The sequence below is a fragment of the Eutrigla gurnardus genome (genome assembly GCF_963514095.1).
Source record: "Eutrigla gurnardus genome assembly, chromosome: 1".
In the NCBI taxonomy this organism is placed as follows: Eukaryota; Metazoa; Chordata; class Actinopteri; order Perciformes; family Triglidae; genus Eutrigla; species Eutrigla gurnardus.
Window position 1 is genome coordinate 24934438 of NC_139915.1, and position 21240 is coordinate 24955677.

General features: G+C 44.1%; 1 protein-coding gene across 1 annotated transcript in view; it reads left to right on the forward strand.

Moving 5' to 3' along the window:
- Nucleotides 1-13573, forward strand: part of hcn4 (hyperpolarization activated cyclic nucleotide-gated potassium channel 4) — a 54499-nt gene extending 40926 nt beyond the window's left edge. Inside the window, exons 5-8 of the mRNA XM_084021609.1 lie at nucleotides 1215-1361; nucleotides 1629-1869; nucleotides 9180-9344; nucleotides 11160-13573. Coding sequence (XP_083877735.1) covers nucleotides 1215-1361; nucleotides 1629-1869; nucleotides 9180-9344; nucleotides 11160-13420 — 2814 coding nt within the window. The 3' untranslated portion in view covers nucleotides 13421-13573. The remainder of the gene's footprint in view (nucleotides 1-1214; nucleotides 1362-1628; nucleotides 1870-9179; nucleotides 9345-11159) is intronic.
- Nucleotides 13574-21240: the final 7667 nt, after the last annotated feature.

A 21240-nucleotide genomic window follows, 5' to 3' on the forward strand; every position in this document is an offset into this window, starting at 1 on the left:
CAGCATGACAGTTCACTCCACAAGAGTGTAAATGGTTCCTGACTTACTAAAGGGGTGTGGATTAAGTATAGCACGCAGGAGTATGAGTCAATATAGGCATGTAGATATGTTCAGGCCCTAACTTTTATGAAGCATGAGAAATTCGGAGCAGATTTGACAATGCACATTCAAAATTTAAAGCCAATCTGGTCAAATCTGTAGGAGGAGTTTATTTTTAATCTTAAAGCTTCTACAGGGGCGAAAAATGGCCTAAAATGTAACCTTAAATTAAAAATGGCTGATTTTTGGGTAAACTTCCAAGAGGCTCTTTTGTGCGTCTCCATGTTGTACATCCAGAGATATTTTAGCCATTTTGACATCAGAGGTCAGCCATGTTGTTGAGTGGTAAGGCTGTTGGCAGTGTAGAAATTGTGATCAAAGAGCACCTCGAGCATTGCTGTATGAATGGTTAATTTTATTTTATTTTTCAATTCACTGAGGGTCAAGGATTCTACCTGCTATTATTCCCAAGATGCTGTCAGTGTGCTTTGATCTGCTTCTCTGATTCCTGTAATGTAGCATCAATGAAAGACCATGCAACACATTTTAATACTTGCATTTTTAACAAGTGTCTTGAAGACTGGAGTGTGTAGACACAAACTTTCTAGTCTTTACTAGAAAATAAACCTGGTTACAGTATATATATATATATATATATATATATATATATATAACAATTACAGTATTTTTTGTGACTAAGTCATTGCCTATATCTGTATGATTTGTATGTTAACTGAATGAATAACAAAACATACTGTATTTCCTTTTTTCCTCTATGTGATGTTAAATCACATGCACATACACACGCAGTAAAATTTACACCATCAGAGTCTCTTATTGAGCTCATTGTCCTTGTACTTGTATTTGTACTATAACCTCCCAATAGAGACTTAATTATTTAGGAAAGCAGTACGATAGTTACAATAATATTCAGTGTGCTTACAAGGTGGAGACATTACGTCAGATCACTTTTTGTCCTTTGAGAGGGAGAAAGACTGTAAGAGGCGGGATCAAAGACTGGAAAAGTGCTACCTTCTTGGCTGTAACCTGTATGTATCGGTCATTTCCTTGTTGGTGCGACCTCGATGCCGGCTGTTCCCCGTGGCTGTGTATCCGTGCTACAGCACTATGGCCTTTGAGTAACCTGATTGTTGTATGTCTCTGTGTCCCCACAGTACAAACAGGTGGAGCAGTACATGTCCTTCCACAAGCTACCAGCAGATATGAGGCAGAGAATCCACGACTACTACGAGCACCGCTACCAGGGCAAGATGTTCGACGAGGAGAGCATCCTGGGAGAGCTGAACGAGCCACTCCGAGAGGTGGGATGAGTGTTCCTGTCTCTGCGTGTGATGCATTAAAAGCTTCTTTTTTTTACTGCTCAACATTCCTCTCACTTCAGTATTTTTTCTTCTTGAAGCCAAATCCAAACAAGAGATCAGAGAGACTAAAACAAATGTTTGCACAGCTGACATTTCTTTGCTGTCGTTACTCTAATATCCATGTTGTCTGAAATTGTGACAGGCCTTTTGTAAAGCGCCAGCTCTTTTCTCGCTAACTGCACTGTTTTTCTCTGCGTGCTCATGCAGGAAATCATCAACTTTAACTGTCGGAAGCTGGTGGCGTCCATGCCTCTCTTTGCCAACGCCGACCCCAACTTTGTCACCTCCATGCTCACCAAGCTGAAGTTTGAGGTGTTCCAGCCGTTGGATTACATCATCAGGGAGGGCACCATCGGCAAGAAAATGTACTTCATACAGCACGGGGTTGTCAGCGTGCTAACCAAAGGCAATAAAGAGACCAAGCTGTCAGATGGCTCCTACTTTGGAGGTAAGACAAGCTGGCGCCGCACCAGAATCACAAACTGAAAGGTCACCTACACACACACACACACACACACATCTTTCTCTGTTTTAATATTAATAATGCTGTCCTTTGGTACCTTAAGAGGTTGGCTTGGGTTTGAATGTGTGTTTGTGAGGCATTTGGATATGGCTCTCATTGTAGCTCGGCGTGAGCATGAAGTTGTTGGTCGCGCAGTGCTTGTCACCTCACTTCAAATTCTGCTTCATGGTTTATGCAGTATGTTTTCCTTAATTCACATCATGAGCCGTCTCTTAAATGTAGGGCATACCCAAATGAACGATACATGCTGTAGTGCAAAATAAGAAATATGCATTCGATGGTCAAAGGGGTCAGAAAGCTGTGAAATTTCACACTACTTGAATACTTGAGACTTGTGCAATAACCCAGAGTTGTTATGTACTTAACTCGTTTTATGTTCTTAATCGGGGTCAGATAATGCATAGACCTCTCACGGTCCCACAGAGCCTGTGACACATGTAGGAGACAATGCTGCCATACTGCCCTCACCAAATACCAATTAATTTGCCGAGTGACAGCGTATCATTTAGACTACACTGTTAAGTAATGAGAAATGGTGGCAAAGCGTTTAACAGCACATGACCTGCCTGTGGAAGTTTAATTATGCCTTGCCTGCTCAAGTCCATCTCCATGCCCTCTCCTCGGGGTGGGGGGGGGGGTTCCAGAGAAATAATGAAAAGATGGCAGGCAATCTATCTCTACACACGCCAAAACTAATCAACATTTTAGACAACATGGCCCCGGAGAGAGCCGGGGCCATGTTGTCTAAAATGTTGTCCAAAAATGTTTCCGGTCCCTCCTCGGGAAGGCAGAGATCAGATTCAAAGAGAGCTCAAACACTTGTTTCTAGCGTGAGCTTTGTGGACGTTTGGACATTTTGCTGCTCGATGACGCTGAATTGAGTGTAATCTAGATCTCTAAATGCATTAGAGTGAATGCGTCTACATTTGATTTTTTAATTTTTTTTCCTTGAATAAACATGAGCGGTGCAACCCACAACAGTGAAAATGCACTGGTTTCGGAACTGTAACTGGCTTGCTCGCTTTAATCTTCAGCCTTGGATCTGTGCATTATAGGCACAAGGCTCTTGACTCCATTATCCTGCGACTATTCCTGGCAGTGCCACTCCTTGGGGTGGGGGGTGGTGGGGGGTGGAGTTCTAGTGAGGTAAGCTTCGAGCCACTGGGAGTTTGTTACCAAACACGAGTTAGTCATTCATGAAATTAATTGGTGCAGGATCAGCACAGGGACTATGTGGCACATGTGGATCTCAGAGTGTCTGTCAGTATCAACAAGCGGGAAGTCACAGGCAAGTATTTTTTTTTAAATATTATGTGCAGAACAAGGGGGCATGCTCCACATGGATCACCAGGCCTCCACTCCATCATGCGTGTGAACGTTTGAGCGTGTGGATGCAGAGCAGCAGCCGTCCAGTCGTCAAGGAGATTCCTTTTTTTCGTCAAACATACTGAGCGTTTACAGTACAGCACACGGCATGCTCATCAAGATCTCATCAGACCATAACTCCTTCATTCATAGACGACCTGCATTATTTACACAATTACATACTCAGCGGTCTGCTCCAGTTTGTTAGCTGTTGGATTAGCTCGAGCCCGAGAGCCTAAAGTCTAAAGTGGACACGACATGTCCTGGACGGGAGCGTCGGCTGGGCACACAGCGATCCAGCGGAGAGGGGAAATGTAATGTGACTGCAGTACTAATGCCAAGGGACACATGGATCGCTGCCAAGCCCGCTCCCTGGACGCTGCTGTGGGCTCCAAAAGAAAACATGCACCCTCCACCCCCCCACCTCCACTTCCCTCTTTCTCTCCTTATAGTTGAGTATTGGAACACTTATCTGAACAGCATCTCCGCTGCCCTCTCGGTGCCCAGACAGAGCAGGTTATTGTGTTGTTATAGTTCATCCTTTGTTGCCTGCCAGAAATTGATTGTGTTGCCAATGTGGACCGCGCCTTTCTCTCGGTTGGAGCAGAGCTCGGTGACCTTGTGGTGACCCCACATGCCAGGCAGAGGTGCTTAGCCAAAGCTTCCTTTGATTGCACCTCTACGATGGCTCACTTTGCCCCTGAGTGAGTGGCTTGGCTGTGAGTGAGAGGTAGAAGAGGAGAGTGAAACTGAGTTAGAAAGTGGGAATAAGGAGTAGGGACTACTTTTTTTTTGGGGGGGGGGGTTAACCTCTCAGAGTTCAGACATGACCGTGCCATAGAGCTGTCAGATGGCCTCTGTGACTGAGTGAGTCAGTGAGAGCCTGGCAGCAGCAAAGGCCCAGGTAATCCTCCCGGTCCTTAACCCAGTTAACACCGCTGCACCTCTTATTCTGGAGCATCAGCCTGAAGATTGAGGCACTGCAGCAGTTGACTGAGTGACAGAATGGGGGATACGATGATATATGGAGTAGCCTTATATAATATGACAGGTTGGATGGGATAACATGATACAATGCTGTGTTTTGATACGATGTGTGATGTGAGACGACACAATATGTTGTGAGACATTCAAACACGAAGGGCGCAATGCAGTCGAGTAGGAAACAGGATGTGCTGCCACACAATACACAACAACATTATATAAATACATGTAAGTAGGGCTGTCCTCGACTAAATGAGATCCTAGTCAACTTGAGCTCATACCATAGCTGTGTTCTCTGCTCATGAAAATGGTAGTAATGACTATTTTTGTTGAAGATTGCAGAATGCCTGTGGAATTCTAGGCTTAAAAAAATATTCAAAAATATAGTGTACATATATATTTATAAACCACTTCTGGCCCCTTGAATTCTCTTTAATTGTGTCCTCTGTGCCTCACCGACATAACCAGCCTCATTTTATGGGACAAAGAGGGATGAGTTGTGACCCAAACTGTCTATGCACGCCTCTCTGCATGACTCTGCACACTCGCCAAACGTACAAACGTAAGGTGTTGCGCAGCTATGCTAATGCTGTGAGGGAGTGAGCATGGCATGTCACGGGGAATCAGGTGCCCCACTGCGGATGTTTCAAAGGTTAGAGAGCGTCCGCTCCGTGCGCTGGGGGCAGCGTCGGGGAGGGAGATGGGAGCTGACAGCAGGACTCAGAGTCCAGGTGAGCTTCGCCGGACGCAGGCTTCAGGACACAGATACTTTATCACGGAGCAGTCCTGCTCATACTCATTAATTCACATCCATGCACACTTATAAGCAGAGAGGAAGCCAGCTACACTCTGATATACGTTTAACCCTTTACTCTCCAATGCATTGTCTCTTTGGTGTTAATGATTGTTAGAGCTTTACATGTCATAGACGATTGTTCTTTATTGACTGTATTTTGCTCAGCTTTCTGCTCCCAGTGTGGATGCAGCCCAGGGAAAGTCAATAAAAACTCACAGAGAGCAGAGTTTGTGATCCACTATATATCTGTACAACATGGCATTACGCTGTGAGCATACATTATTCATAATGTAAAGAGAGTAATGCACACAAGACATGCCCTGTTTTTCCTTTCTAGCTTTCTATCACACACACAAACACTCACTCACTCACTAACACTGACGTCTTGCATGGCATGCAGTCTGCTCTCCACTCTGAGAGCTGGTAAAGGTACTCAGGGGAAGCATCTTTCCAGTAAGAGCCCAGGACACGTGGGCTGCACCTTCCAACAAAAGACCAGTCATGTGTGTTCTCACTAAGGTCACAGCATGTGACATCATAGGCCCCCTTTCCCAGAGCAGCATCCAATTTTAATTGGTGTCATTCAATTTTTGATGAATGCATTGTCACTTAAATGTGAAAATAAAACACATCATTGCAATGGAACAGTGACGTCTTCTCGTGATTTAGTTTTTCTCCTGGAAACTGCGTCTGTAGCACTGACTTGCCAAACACAGTTTTAGGTGCAATCAGAGTTGGGCCCGATAGCTCAAAGTAGAATAGGACAGAAGGGGGACATGGTAGATGGGAAGATTCATCAAGCAGACCTATATTGTCACAGTTGCATCTTTTTTTTTATTTTTTATTTTTTACTTATGTTACTCAATGCTGGTTTTAGAATAAAAGCTAATGAGGATGATGGCATTTAGTTCACAGTCAATCGTTTATCATGTGTCATGATGATATCATAGCTTTATTAATTTGAACTGGCAAAGCCCACAATTTTGGGCTGATTATAAATCATTTGATTGTGGGTGTGAGGACCACACAGAAATTGTGGAGTGGGAATTAAGAAGAGAAAACACACGCCCCTTATAGAATACAGACAGCACTACACCAACTAAGCCTGTCCTGTGAAGTAATTTCACACTAATGGGCTACTATTGAACATTTTGAATTGTTACTTTGACACAATACTCTAAGTAGAAAACATGTGATTGGTTTCATGCAAAAATGGTTAATGGATTTTTGGAGAATAATAGAAAACTTAAAATGAATTGTTCAGTGGTAGATGAATAGTATATGATGTGTGTGTATCTTCTCCAAAGATACATTTACCATTCTGTACAAAAATATGTTGTATCTCAACAGCAAATCCACTTTTAGGGAAAACAGCATCCTGATATTCAGGACAGTATTGAGCTTGAGGGCAGACCCCTGCATTTAGCCCCTCAGCACTCAGAAATATCCACTAATCTCTTATTGTCGAGCCCTGAGTGGTTTGCACAAGACCCGGATCCTGCCATGGTGTTATTCCCCCCCCCCCCCCCCATGCTTGTAGTTCCAATGGCAATGCTAAGTGTCTGGGCTTCACTTGCTTTCTGCAAAGACAGTTAGATGAGGCCAGAGGGCTCACTGCAGCTCACCGCCTCATCTTGGCAGTGTGGGCTTCATCCAGAAAGCCACGGGACAAGAGGATTTAATACAGAGCTGTGATGCTCCTCTCCAGAGGGGATTATGGGAGCAGTGCTGCGGGAAATGGAACCCCAGCACAGCTACAGCCAGGGCTGCCCCGCTAACACACACTTATAGTACACACACACAAACACACACACAAACACACTTATAGTACACACACACACATGTACAAGCACACAGTGTACACACAAGCACAGATAGGAGAGCACTGCTCTCTTGCTAAGTTGGCCAGTGTCCATTCACCCATGCTCTTTTTTACACATTGCGCATGAGGTTGCTTTTATGCTTCATACAGAGTCCATATTCCTCATTCTCTGCCTTGTCAAATCATGCATTCTTCCCTTATCCTCTGACCTGTCTCATTTTTCAGCCATCACGCACAATCTCCATAACCACTTTACGATCAGTGACCATAAAAAAATGCAGAGTCCTGCACAATTTAATATAATCAATTACAATTGCCGTGTAATGAAGACTGCATAATGATGTGAAATGTGTAGTGTTGACATTGTTTTCGTGTTCACTCAGTCACAAGGTTATTTTCACAAGGTTATGTTTGAGGCTATGTTTATTGGTGGTATTTATTGGATTTGATCGTATTGAGAGGTGTTTTTGCAATCCCTCCTCATATGTCAATAGGGTCTCCTTGCATGGTACATGTATTTAGATTTTCTGTCCACATATGTATTCTAAGGTGTCACTCATCTTAGAATACATGTATTTATGTTTTCTGTCCACATATGTATTCTAAGGTGTCACTCATCTTAGCTTTAACACTCCAACTTTTGTTTTTTAATTGTACACGTCAAATTTTACAGATTTAAAAAAATCATATCGGATTATTTCAGTGGTGCCATGAAGGCAGAGTGATGATTAAATAGCTGGTGCTTACAGTGTCAGCATCTGTCATCGACAACAGCTAGCATGCTGTGGCTAATTAACTGAAATGCTTTCCCTCTCGGTTAATTATCTCCTTGTCTAATGCAGCTATCATTTACAGAAAGTTTTCCACCTGCAGCTCCTTACGTGACTTGTGTGCCTCGCTAAATTTGCAATTGGCTACTTTGACCAAATCTTGTACAAACAGCATCAGGCTGCATGATTGATGATTGTTACCACCCCCCTAACACAACCAGGGTCATTGAGAGCATCTTCTTTTAATTTAATTTTTTTTCAAACATTTTTCCCACACCCACACATATTTCATTGTCATTATACCTTCCCCACACATTATACAGAGGCTCCTGCTTGAAATGTAAATACACAACCCACAAACACCAACATTTTATATATTTGCAATATCCAACAGAGGGAGCGGGACACCGAAGAAAGAGATAGTTACGTCAAACTATGCATGTGATTTCTGGAGATGAGTTGGATGAAGAATTCTATAAAATGTTGATTTGATGTTGTCTACAGGGTGGGGGGAGTAGGAAACTGCATTCTGTGAAAGAATTGAGAGCATATGGTTGTGTAGATGAGCTGGAAATGGGTTTCTGAGAAAGAGGGCGTGTGATGGCAAACACAGGAAGGGAGGGAAGAAGATGAGATGAAAGCTAAAGAGAAAAGACATTAGGGACTGTATACAAACACATGGCACACTAACACATTCATACATCAAAGTCACCTAACCTCTGTCCGTATAAATACACACATACATTTAATAGACAGCATTTTCTGGATGCACACAGCACATTCATATAAGTATATTAATTTACATTTTGTATATAAAGTATATAGAGAATGTATAGCCTGCATTTTCACCATACTCTCCCATACTGCCTTGCTCTAATGAATAAAACACTGGCATCATGCATACAAACACATATAGTACTTTCACATTTGTCTTCACACACACACACACACACACACACACACACACACACACACACACACACACACACACCCTTTGCAGACACTGACTCCCACTACCCAATTGAATAGTGCGTGCATCCATGCAATATCTGCATACAGTACAGACACACTTGCACCCACACACATCGCTACTTGTTTAATGGAGCATTATTCTCCTGAGTGGGCATGGCAGATGAGGGCTGGCAGACCTCTAAGCTCTGAATATGGCATTACTGTAAGTGCTGCACCGATGGATTACACAAAAGTTGTAGGTTTTAATGCGAAAAAATAAAACCGAACCACTCTGGAGTTCTTGTTTTGCTTCGAAAGTGTCACTTAGCTTATCATATACAGTATGCTGGGGAATTGTCATCTCTTTTATAAAAATAGAATCTTATTCTGTCGGTTATGTTGAAAGAAGTAGGTTATATTAAAGATACAGAAATCTACTCTAAAACTGATATAACTGTTTAAAATTTCAGTCAAACTGAAAGAGTGGTGAGCCTCTGGGTTTTACTCCGCTACATGACTCTCTCTTGTGTGCTGTGTTCTGTTGCAGAGATTTGTTTGCTGACTCGGGGCAGAAGGACAGCCAGTGTCCGAGCGGAGACATACTGTCGCCTGTACTCGCTGTCTGTGGACAACTTCAATGAGGTGCTGGAGGAGTATCCTATGATGAGAAGGGCCTTTGAAACTGTTGCCCTGGACAGGCTGGACCGTATTGGTAAGACAATAACATTTAAACAATAGAAATGCAAACTTTCATCTGGACATGAATACCACAGTTGGTGTCAGATATTAGCTATAAGAGACCTTACCATCCCTTCAATATCCATTTTTAATAATTGCAGATAAAGCTTATGAGTATTCTTTTTCTACACAGTCAGTATATCAATGAGTGGAATTCATTTTTGTATTAGGAGAGGATGCATCTGTAATTCATTTTTCTCCATTTTATTTACTCTTTATGTTCAGCATGCTGTTAAAAAAAAAAATAATAATTCCACACTGATACTCGATGACTGAAAATACTTTCAAAGTCATCTGCATATGAACATACAGCTAGAGCTCTGGTTTTGAAATCCCTGCGTGACTTCCCTTACGCATACAATTGATATTCTTTCCATATCCATCGCTGTTCCCAGGCTCAGCCCGAGTAGATGAAAAATTCACAATGAAAGGCACGCCTGTATCATCACTCAGCCATCGCAGCATGCTCTGTTTTATCCTCAGCTATGTTTAGAATGGAAGATAGAGAAATTGCTTTAGGGCTTCTCTTTGTAGAAAATGGCTGCTTTGAAAAGATGTGGTGGGCTGATAGTGATGTTTCTCCCAGATTGTCTCCTGCACACGTCCGCTCTCCTGGGCTCGATGCTCATGCACACCCTTCTTCTCTAATTGAGTCACTCACACAGCAATGATCCACAAATTAATTACCGTCTTGATGGACTTTGCACAATCTTATTGGCGGTGTGCAGGTGATAAAGGGTCGGGTGGTGCAAAGGTCGAGCTGGATGTAGATATAATACCTTAATGCAACATCTCGACTAATCTGCCCACCAGTCATACCAGAAAATGGAGAGATTGATCTGGGCCTAATTGCATTCACAATATCTTCAGATTTCACGGCCTTTTGTCCGCACCAAATTGAAAATGGCAGTCATGTGAATTAACCCTGTCATCACTAGTGCGACCATTCAACAATGACTAATGGACTTTGTGGTCAGAGTTGCGCACGTTTCTCACAAAAGGTTGTGTCAGCAGTTAGTACGCCTGTCACAGTGATGCAACTCCAACTTGTCTCTTCGACCTTGTGCTCAGCTCACAGGGACCTCGAAGTACATGTGGTCGTAGAGTGGAAGGTGATGGGAAACAATTAGCAACAACTGTGGAAAAAGTCCATACTTTTATTGAATGTCAAATTTTGTTGTTACCTTTTTTTATTTGTCATGGGGTGGCATATCCCACAGAAGTTGTAGAATTTAAGAACAATATGATTCCGAGTGTATTACTCATTTCATGGTGCTTTCCTTTGATATTAACAGGAAATAAAATATGACAAAGAGATAATTGTAGGCCCATTATTATTATAGTTCCTTCTCTTATCACAGGCTGAACCTGCATCTTGTGGTACAATATTTGTTTTATGTTTTGTTCCCTCTTACCAAGGGAATCACAGTAGCTGGTCAAACATATACCTTAAGCTGTCATCCTGAGCTTCTGTCTCCAGGGAGTCATCGCCCAATTATCTTGGTTGTTCCTCTTATTATGTGCTTTGTCTTTCCCTTTCTGCTCCATCCATTTCTTTCTCAACTCTCCTCCCACTTGTGATTTTCAGGTACACGTGTATTTCTTTATTTTATACCTCCATAGCTTTTCCTGTGCCAGCTTTTTCATTTGGAAATGGTTGTTGGAAGATAGGGTGGTTACTCGAGTACACCCAAAGGTCAACCTGGTTCTAACTTTTATCTCTTTTTTTCCTTCTCTGACGTGTCACTCACAATGTGTCTGTTTCTGTGTTTGCATGTGCTTTTTATAGGCAAGAAAAACTCCATCCTGCAGCATAAGGTGCAACACGATCTCAGCTCTGGTGTACTCAACTACCACGAGAATGAGATCATTCAGCAGATTGTGCAGCATGACAGGGACATGGCCACCTGCGCCCACCTCTTTCCAAACGCCCCACCCCCGACGCCTCCTTCACCTACCCCTGTCATCTGGGCCCCCCTGATACAGGCCCCTCTCCAAGCAGCAGCTGCAACCACCTCAGTAGCCATTGCTCTGACACACCATCCCCACCTTCCGCAAACTCTTTTCAGGCCTCCGGTTTCACTTCTGGGGTCCCTGAAGGACCCTCCCAGCCGGCTTAAGAAGTTCCACACCTTTGTTCCTCCATCCACGGCACCTGGCTCCGCTGCGGACTCTCCCTCTAGCACACCCACTAAATTGCGCACTGGGGTGGACATGCCATTGCTGGCCTCGTTTAGGGCCCACATGACATCAGGTACAGGGGCAACGGGCTCGAGCCAACAGGCCTCAGGTAGCGGAGGCCAGCATGGACCTGGTGGGGCTGGCTCTGGGTCCAGTGGTGGAGGGGCCTCTGCCTTCCCATTCGGTCCATACTCTTCCTCTGTTTCACCCTCATCTAGTTTGGCCCAGCTACACTCACAACCACAGCATCAACAGCCGTTTCGCTCCAGCACCCCACCGCTGTCAAACCTCTTCCACCAAGGATCTACAAGTGGAAGCACAGGGTCAGGAATAAGTGGAGGGACTGTTGGAGCCTGTGGTGGTGCTACTGGATGGTATTCAGGTGGAGCGGTGGGAGGGTCTGGGGAAGGAGCTATAGGAGGAGACACTGCTTGGGCTGGAGAGGACTTTACAACTGGAACAACAGGGCTACTGCCTAGGGGAGGAGCTACTGGTGGATCAGTAGTCGAGATCTCAGGGGAATCGATGGGCGGGACATTTGAAGGTTCAGTGGGTGCTGCTTGTGGCAGGTTAGTAGGTGGGGCATCAGGTGGAGCATCAGGTGGATCAGCAGGGGGCCTTACGTGCGGGTCAATAGGAGATGCAGCCAGGAGATCAATGGGAGGGACTTCTAGAGGATCACTGGTAGTCACGACCACTGGAGGATCATTAGGGAGGTCTTCTGGTGAATCAATCGGAGTGGTTTCCAGGGGATTAACAGGAGGGGCCTCTGGTGGACCACTTGGAGGGGTTTCTGGTGATTCTATGGTCGGGAATCGTGGAGCATTGTTGAGAAGGGTTTCTGGTGGATCCACAACTAGCCATATAGGAGGTACAGGAGGTTTAAGTGGGCCAGAGGGAGGGGTGATTGGAGGACATATTGGTAGTGCCAATGGGGCAGTAGGGAGCCATATAGAAGGGTCTACAGCTTGTCCTGTCGGAGGGACCTCTGCTGGAATTACAGCTGGACTTCTTAGTTCCTCCCGTTGTCAGAGTCCTATATCTACCGGCTCATCCAGCCCTATGCCTGGGCAGCTTCACCATAGCCAGCCACCCACCAAGCCTCCTCAGGTGACTCCTTTGCAGCAGTTTGCTGGGGGAGGCAGGACTACCAGTGGCATAAACCTCTTCCATTCCCCTTCACATGGCTCCCCCTCCTCTAGCAGAGGACTGCACAGCCAGCAGGCTGCTGAGGGCTCCCCATCTTCCTTCAGCCATTTTGGCCTGGCAGGCCTCCAGTCTGGCTTACTGCCTCACCAGATGTCCCTGGAGAGGTCTGCCCTGGCCTCCCTGGCCCAGTATGGTTCAGCAAATGCCTCCCCCTGCCTTACCCCGGTAGCGCCCAGTCCAACTATTCAAAGCCCAGTGGCAAGTAGGACTTTCCACTACAGCGACCCTTCGAGTACCACAGGATCCCACAGTTCTCTTCTCATGCCTCAGTCTTCTTTCCCTTCACAGCCTCCCAGCCAGCAACACACAACAGAGAGAGATTCACCACTGGGTCACTTTTCAGAGGACCTAAAGCTTTTGTCCAGCTCGCATCCCTCTCTGCCCCAGGAGGTGGCCCAGTCCTTAGGCCATCATACTGCTTGCTCCTATGTGGAAACTGGATATTATCCTTCACCCTTTTCCTCACCCACATTTGTGCCCAAGCCCTGTAGCTCAGTGCCAGAGCGCATGACTCCTCCAATCCAGACGTCTCCAGGGCACCCTCACCAGACTCAGTCCCCTGCCCCCTCCCCGGCCTTGCCTCTACAGAGGGCCTCTGCTGCCTACTCGTCAGATCTAGAACCTCAAACTGTCCGCTCTAAACTCCCTTCCAATTTGTGAGGATTGATCACACCCTCCTGTGCTCCTCCAAACTGAAACACACAAACTATCTCCTTGTGTTTCATTTTTTTCTTTCTGTCTTCAGACTTCAATGTGTTCCATCTCTCATTTTACCAAGATCTTAAAAATGTACTGTGATTTAAAAGACACTTTACTGGGTAACTAGGAGCTTGAGAGTACTCTATATTTATTTTATGCGTTGTCCTCTTTTTTATTCATGCATACTGTACATAGATAGAGATATATTTAAATGATAAGTTAATCAAGGGACTAGGAGGGTGTGAAAAAAAAAAGATCTCCATTTTAAGGATAGTCATTTTCTTTATTTCTATAACTATGCCAAATTCATCTGGTGATGTTTGAGAAGACAATGGACTACACAATACTACTCTTTTTTCCTGCAGGAACCTATGCACTAATACCTGCATGTATAAATGCTTTTTGTGTGTTAAAAAAAAAATTATTATCTCAATTTTTAGCTAAAACATTCTTCGAGACAGAATCTTGTACCATCTCATACAGGATCACATATTGTTGATCCTTAAATGTATCTATTAGATTGTACTTATTTATCCTCTGTGTAAACTTTTAAAACCTAATGAGAGATGGAGAAGAGATTTTAGGAAACCAAAAAGACATTTTCCTGTGGGGTAATGATTCACCTCCTCTTGGCCCGTCAATCCTGATTTTATACCACTTTATCGTGATAATACTGTTTTTTGAAGCAGGGGAAGAGGGGATCAGCGGGCTACCCTCCATCTCAATATTGAGACATAACAGTATGTGAGCGGCTGGCTTTTCTGCACCGTCCTCAACCATGTCCTAACAAGCTCACTTTGTCTTCCAAGCTCATGCCGCTAATGTGTGTAGAAAGCATGTGTTGTTTTTTCTTCCCGACTGTGTTCAACTGTTAATGTGTGAGTGTTAGTGAGGATAAGTGGAGCAGTCAGATGCAAGGAAATACTTTCCCCTGGACTGATCAAAAGGATGTTTGCCTTTTTCACACGAAACCTAGGACTTCCATTAACCACAGCTTGCGTGTTGCATTGCGTAGCACCGTTCAAAAATCATACAATAGACCTAAAACTAGACTTTCTGTCGTTGAGCAAATGCAGTGTGTGCACTGCATGAGCTGATATACCCAAAAAGTGCTGGACCTGGAAATATGCCACTTTATATTTAATTTGTGCATTACTTATCATTACTTATCCTAAACTAGCTGCTATGTGATCATTATGGACATGTTTCCTCATTGAGGGCCAGTGCTGGATTTGAGATGTTGAATGTATACTTGGTGTTGCTACTGTAGCTATGGTGGATGCACTGAAAGCACGGTGCGCCCCGGCGCTTAAGAGACTGTTATGTAACTAAAAAGGTAATTGGTTTAAATATCTTTGAGAGACGTTTTCTTCAGCAGCCATTTCTCCTGCCGAAGTGTCCTTTAGCAAGACACAGAACCAACTCAATTCTTGTGAGGCAATCTGGATACACGACTCAGTAAGTTGCCTAACACAGCCCATACCTCACTGCATGTGCTCCTTAGAATATTGCCATACTGCTGTGCAGCTTATTTTACCCTGAGATAAATTTGACACGCTTTGGTTTGACTTTTGTCAACATTATTGAATGATTTGGACTTTGGTTTTAATTGCATCTCTACAGGCATCACTGAATTCATATAATATACACTGCACACATGGAGCAAATCTAGATTCAACTGTTAAAAGTCAAAATGAAGGATGGAAAAAGGTGCATCGTAGATGAGTATTCATTCAGAATCCTGTGGAGCTGTCAGAGAGCCTCAAAGTGGTCAAGTAAACTGAATACACAGTGGAGGAGGGTATCACTAAACTCCCGTGGGAGCAGAGCAGTGATATGCTTCTGCATGTTTGTCTGTAGCTCATCACCAAGACAGACCCAGGTTCCACTCAGACAGCTGAGTCCCTAACTCAGTCACAGCACTCAGCCACAGCAGCCTAATTTAACAAGACATGTCTGTAATCCCTTGACCCTCGCAGGCTATCGTGGAGTCACACACAGAGGTGCACAGTGACCAGCGCTCCCCTCATTAAAGTTCCCAGAAGTCCCCGTAGTAAGGTATAGTGGTACACCTGACATGACACACAGCTGCACGTATGCACATTACAGACATGCACACAGCAGCACGAGCACACGTTTACTGCCGCTGGCAAGAAGCAAGAGCTATTCGACGATACTTTTTATTTATCCAAAGAATTGTGTGTTGTTGACAATATCCTCAACTGACTTTGCCGTAAACGAATCCATGACCAATTTATTTTCCTCTTTCTTATTGCAGTCAAATTAGCCAGGCCAGTTTATATAGGGAGCCGTTTTTACCACTATTGATTTCATGTGTGATTCTTGTTGAAGGCATGCATACATGCATTGTAGCCCCTGAAAGACTTAGGATTATAATTTAAATTTTATTATTATTTTTCAACTATTTTGAATAAACATTTAGTCTTCAATAACAAGCAACTTGCCCTAAATTGCCTCGTAAGGTATTGTGGCAACAAAATAACGTCTCTCGTCAACCTAAAGGGGAGGTGTTTCTTGGAACGCTGCAACTCTGTTTTTAAGCAACATTGTTTGATGTCTTACATCTTGGGTTGCATTGTGTTGTTTGATGATGCATTTACTTATGTTTGTTTTGATAAGTGGCCAAATGTAGACAATTTTACATGATGTCAAGTTAATTACCTGCAAACCCACCAGCTAAATGCAGTATCTCCAGGCATGATTTGTCTTACTCGTCATGGGAAACAACTGACGTATGATTAGATGAGGCAGAATGAGGGGAAGTGGACACAACAAGAACTCTGTGATTAGCTTATCATTAGAAAATTACTCTTGAATTAGATTGCTTAAGTGAAATCAATAATGGATCATAGCTTTCATCTGGAGACGCATGACCTTTTCACCTTCTTCACGGACAAAGCGGGCGTCACTAATGGCCAGAGCTGGGTTTTAGTCACCTCTCCCAGTTTAAATACCATGTCTACATCTGCAGTAAACAGCTGAGAGGATCTGAAAGATGTACGTTGGCCTCGTTGTAGGAAGCCTGAGACTATTCAGAAACACCATCCAGAGAGAGAGCTCTGCGACAAAAATGGCAGAAAATAAACACAAAGAACAGTTCAGCCCCTGGAATACTGATTGTCTGCGCACAGCGGAGCACCAGGCTTTAAAACCTTTGTCTTCCTCTACCTGCTGGCCTTGCATGTAAGCAAACAAACTGCTGTGCATCGCACATCAGGAAAAAATCGCCCTTTTTTCCCTCCGAACAATATGACCTTATTAAGGCGTGGAGTTAGAGAACAGTTTGAAGCCGGTCTGTGAGACAAAGTTGTAATTGGAAAGGGGACGTTGATGCATAATACTCATGCTGACGGGGTATTGGTTTCTCGGGGGACTTGTGGCATGTTGCACCCGTCCTTATGATTGTACCTGAGTGCCAGTGGATGTTTGTCAATGTGGTATTGATTGGACAGATATGAGAGAATGCTTTGTAGCAAGCAGCTCGTGTGTGTGTGTGTGTGTATCCCACACTGCCTGGCAGAGTCGATGGCTGGGGCTGGACACCGGTGGAGGAGGGTGGGACAGGGAGGAACAGGTCATAGTTTACGGAGAGATAGACATTGAACAGGGATTGATTAGTGGCCTGGACTTAGTCTGGTCCATTATCACAGATAAGTGGTTTAGGGGAGGGAGGGTTGGGGGGGCGTACAGTGCTTCAGCCGAGTCTGTCACTGTCAGTTAGAGAGCTGACATGATATCTACATGATGCCCTGTCTGTTTTGCCTGGGCTCCGACAGCTTTGCAAAATCTCCCGTCGTGGACTTTTTATGCACGAAAACTGCCAACTTTTCATGAAATGAAGAAAAGCAGTTTTTGATTGATGACCATGCAGGTTCGAAATGAGGTACTGTAAATGAAAAGGGGTTTCATATTAAATGTCTGAGATCACAGAAGACCATGTGAATCCTTCATTCCGAGGAAAGACATGAAATAACCTGAAATTGGAGTAACATGACTTTCACCTGACAGCAATGTTTATTCTTCAAGGAGATTTGCTATTTCCATCCTCCCAGACTATTTGCTGCAGCCTCATATGTAGCATACTGTTGTATAGAGAAAGAATCAGCTGGGAATTAGATGAGGAGGCTTTGAAACTTTGTGTCTTTTATGAGAAGCAAAATAAGGGAAACAACTGTGACTCACCCGCTCATGCAGGGAACTATTTCCCCCCGTGTCATCCATCTAAACATGGGGAGAAAACAGCTGTATGAGAGCAACAGAGGCTCCCAGGTGGTCCTTTCAGAAATCAGCTCAGAGGTAATAGTGGAAATCACCTGACACGTCTGTGTTGTTATCCTGCACTGTGTTTTTTGAAAAATTAATGTACGTTTAATGTCTGGCAAAAGTGATTAATCTTTTCCTCTGCAGTCAAAAGGTTGATAAGTTGCAGCAGCAGCACCCATCGCATAGCTTTGGTGGAGCTCCACATGGCACCTCGGTATAATTTACGAATCCATGTGTGTTTCTGTAAAGCAGCATTCTCAGATTCTGTTTGGGGCTCATCCAATTCCTCTGCCTAATCTGAACCCCCGTCTCCCTTCATGCTGCCCTACTCGCCCACGAATATGGGTTGGCGAATCAGCGATGCACGCTGATGAAATCATTTGCTGTGATTGAGGATTAGATGTAGCAGCAGCGGCGGAATCGAACCCTGCAATTTCTCCGGGGAGAAAAAAAAAGGCACGTGTGTTTTTTTTTCCCCCCTTCGTTATTCATTCATGACCACAAAATCCCTCCTACCCTTCCACGAACGCTCAATTTATTTCATACACAAGGGCGCCAGAATCAGGTGTTACGTACGACAATGTACCTCAGAGTGATTGGATATGATATGAAGATTGCCATGTGCGGCGAAAAAGTTGTGTTTATCGTAGCGTCTAATGCGACTGACCTCTTTTGCTGCCACTCCACTGAGATGGAATAATACGACAGTAATGTTATTTTGACCACAAAGTGAGCTGTTGGACAGAGTCGCCTGGATATGGCCTGGTTTAGGGATAGCACGCAACAGTGGGGGGAAGCATATGAATTCACACTGCATCACTTAAAGAACCGCATCGTGCAGCTAACGGAGTCTGTCGTCGTAGCTGCCAAGATAAAAAGTCATCGATTCGTCCGACTTCACCGACCTGTTCATGTTTCAAATCTGACCTGGTTATGTAAAACGGACAAATTACACGCTTTGGTTAAGATGCTCAGATTTGATTCTGAAAATACACATTTTTTTCGTATGTTTTTTTTCTATTGGTTGTAGGCGGATCAGAAAATCACGCGTGGAAGCCAAAGGTGAGGCTGCTCTTCGCTGGATTAGTTTGAGGGGAAACAGAAAGGGCACGTTCATACTACATTTGGAGGGATAAGGGTTTACACAAAAAAAAAAATCCTATCCTAACCTTCATTTGCCGAAGTATGTACTATAATTCCACTTGATCTGATGTTGGGAACATTATGCCTACAAGGTACTTACTTATACAGATTTCTATATTTCCATAGGACCTATTTATATTTCTGTATTTATTTTAGACTCTTAATAAGTGATGTCATCATCATCATCATCATCATCATCATCATCATACCAGATAAGCAATGTTCACCAAATTGTGTGTACTTAACTGAGTTCATAATATGTCTGTGATTTTTAAGGAAACGTGTCATTTGCATTGTGTAACCTCTCTACTTTGGTGCGGTGCAGGAGTGGGACAGTTTTGTTTCATGATGCTAAAGATCAAGACTTTCTACCTGAAGGCTCAACCTTTTTTTGTCGTTGTTTTCGCGGAGGCAGCGACTGGTTCGACACTTCTTACGAGGAAATGTGACATTTTTGGGGGAGGACAGTATTTTGACCGCTTTGCTATTGATCAATGGATATCTATTTTTTCTGCATATAACACGAGAACAATTGGGGGGGGGAGGAAAAAGCAATAAGGGAACTGTACAGGTATGGTGTGACTGGATGCGGGACATTGCTACTGACCCCACACACACACACACACACACAGTGTTTGTGTGGCGGTGAAAGGAGTGAGGAAAAACTGCATTGTCGATAAGCACACATACTGGATGAAATAAAACGGTATAGAATAAAAATATAAGGAAATATAAAAGGAACCTGCCTTGGAGTGTTTTCTTCTGTCTGTTAACATGCAGATTGCTCTTCTTTTTTTTTGCCCTCCATCTTGTGAGATGTGTCAATAAGCACGCACACGTTGGCACCCAGACGCACACTAAGAGCGGTCAAGAGACAGGTGAAGCTCCTCAGAATGCCGCAAATGTTGGCAGACTGTAGAAAGGAGGAGAGTCTGCGTCTGCCCCTGTGAGCACTCAACCATCTGCTTCATTACAATTCCCCCTTGAGGTAACCTTCCCTTCTCCGAGAGCAACTCATTGAAAGTGAAGGGCTTTGTTTTAGATTGTCTATTGTAATTACACATTATTCTCCTTCTCTGATGCCTGCCTGCTGAGAGGAAGCTGGCTTCCAGTCGCCCACTTGGCATCTGACGGTGACAAAAGAGCACACGGGAGCGTGTCGTAAACGCTTCATGGCGGCTGCTGCTTTAGCTTATGCTGCTGCTGTTGCTGCTGCTGCTGCCACGTGAGCCTCCCGCATGCTGCCTCCGTGAGGTTTTCTGTGCGACGGGCCAAATCAGCGAGGTCATGGTGACATCCTCACAGTTGAGGTGGCTGTTTCTCCGCCGCCATAGAGGGACAGCCAGCGCTAATGCCTTCCTCCGCAGCATCTGGGATAATCTGCTCCAGTTCTCCTTGGGTCAAACTCAACAGTAATTAATCCTGCCATTACCCCTGCAGGCCTCAGGGTTAAAGCACTGTACATGCGTGTGTCTCAAGTGTTTTCCTTTTTTTTCCCCCCTTTCAACTCCAGGCTGGTACAGGAGGAGGGAGAACGCCTGGAATATTAAAATGATGTTGTCATAGAAGGACATGAGGATCTGGGTGGATTTCAGGAAAACTTGAGTCTCCTGAAAGATGTCATAGACCAATAGTCGATCAAAGGAATTGTTACTTAAATTCAAGACATTAAAATGTGCCATTATCTTGTTATCACATCCTCTTTATTTGATTTACCCTTATATAACTGTAAGTTTGTTTTGAAGGAAAATGCGTTTACTCTTTCTACATCTTCTCATGCTCGTAGCATGCAGGCTTGGCTGGCACTATATTTTTTGGCAGCCAAGGGCCCAGAGCACTCAGAAACACACACAGTAACTACCGCACATCCGTATTAGTGCATTTTTTTCCTCCATCTAAAACCCTGCCGTCAAAGCCTTTTGACATCTGCCAGTTTGTTCACAAATATTGTCCAAATGCCAACTTTGCAGCGCTCGAGCTTTGGATGCGCATGGCTGAAAGTTTTCTCTTTTTGTGTGTGTGTGTGTCAATGTGTATGTGTGTCTTCATACATGTGTGTTTTCATGCATGTGGGTGACTCTGTACTTGTGTATGCCTCCTGGAATTGGGTTCATGAAAGCATACGCATGGATAACATCAGAAAGTTGGCCACAGGTTGCCAACCTGATGTCCTCACATTGCCTCTTTCTCTGCCAACCCCCCCCTCCTGCCCAAAAAGGGCTCAGGTCCTCGCTTCTTCCCTCCCTTGCAGAAATATGACGATGGTCAGAAATGGGCCACATGTGCCCTACTTAGAGGTACAGGAAAATGCTGACAAATTGACTGCTCTATGTGTGGGTTAGTATTAGAAATAA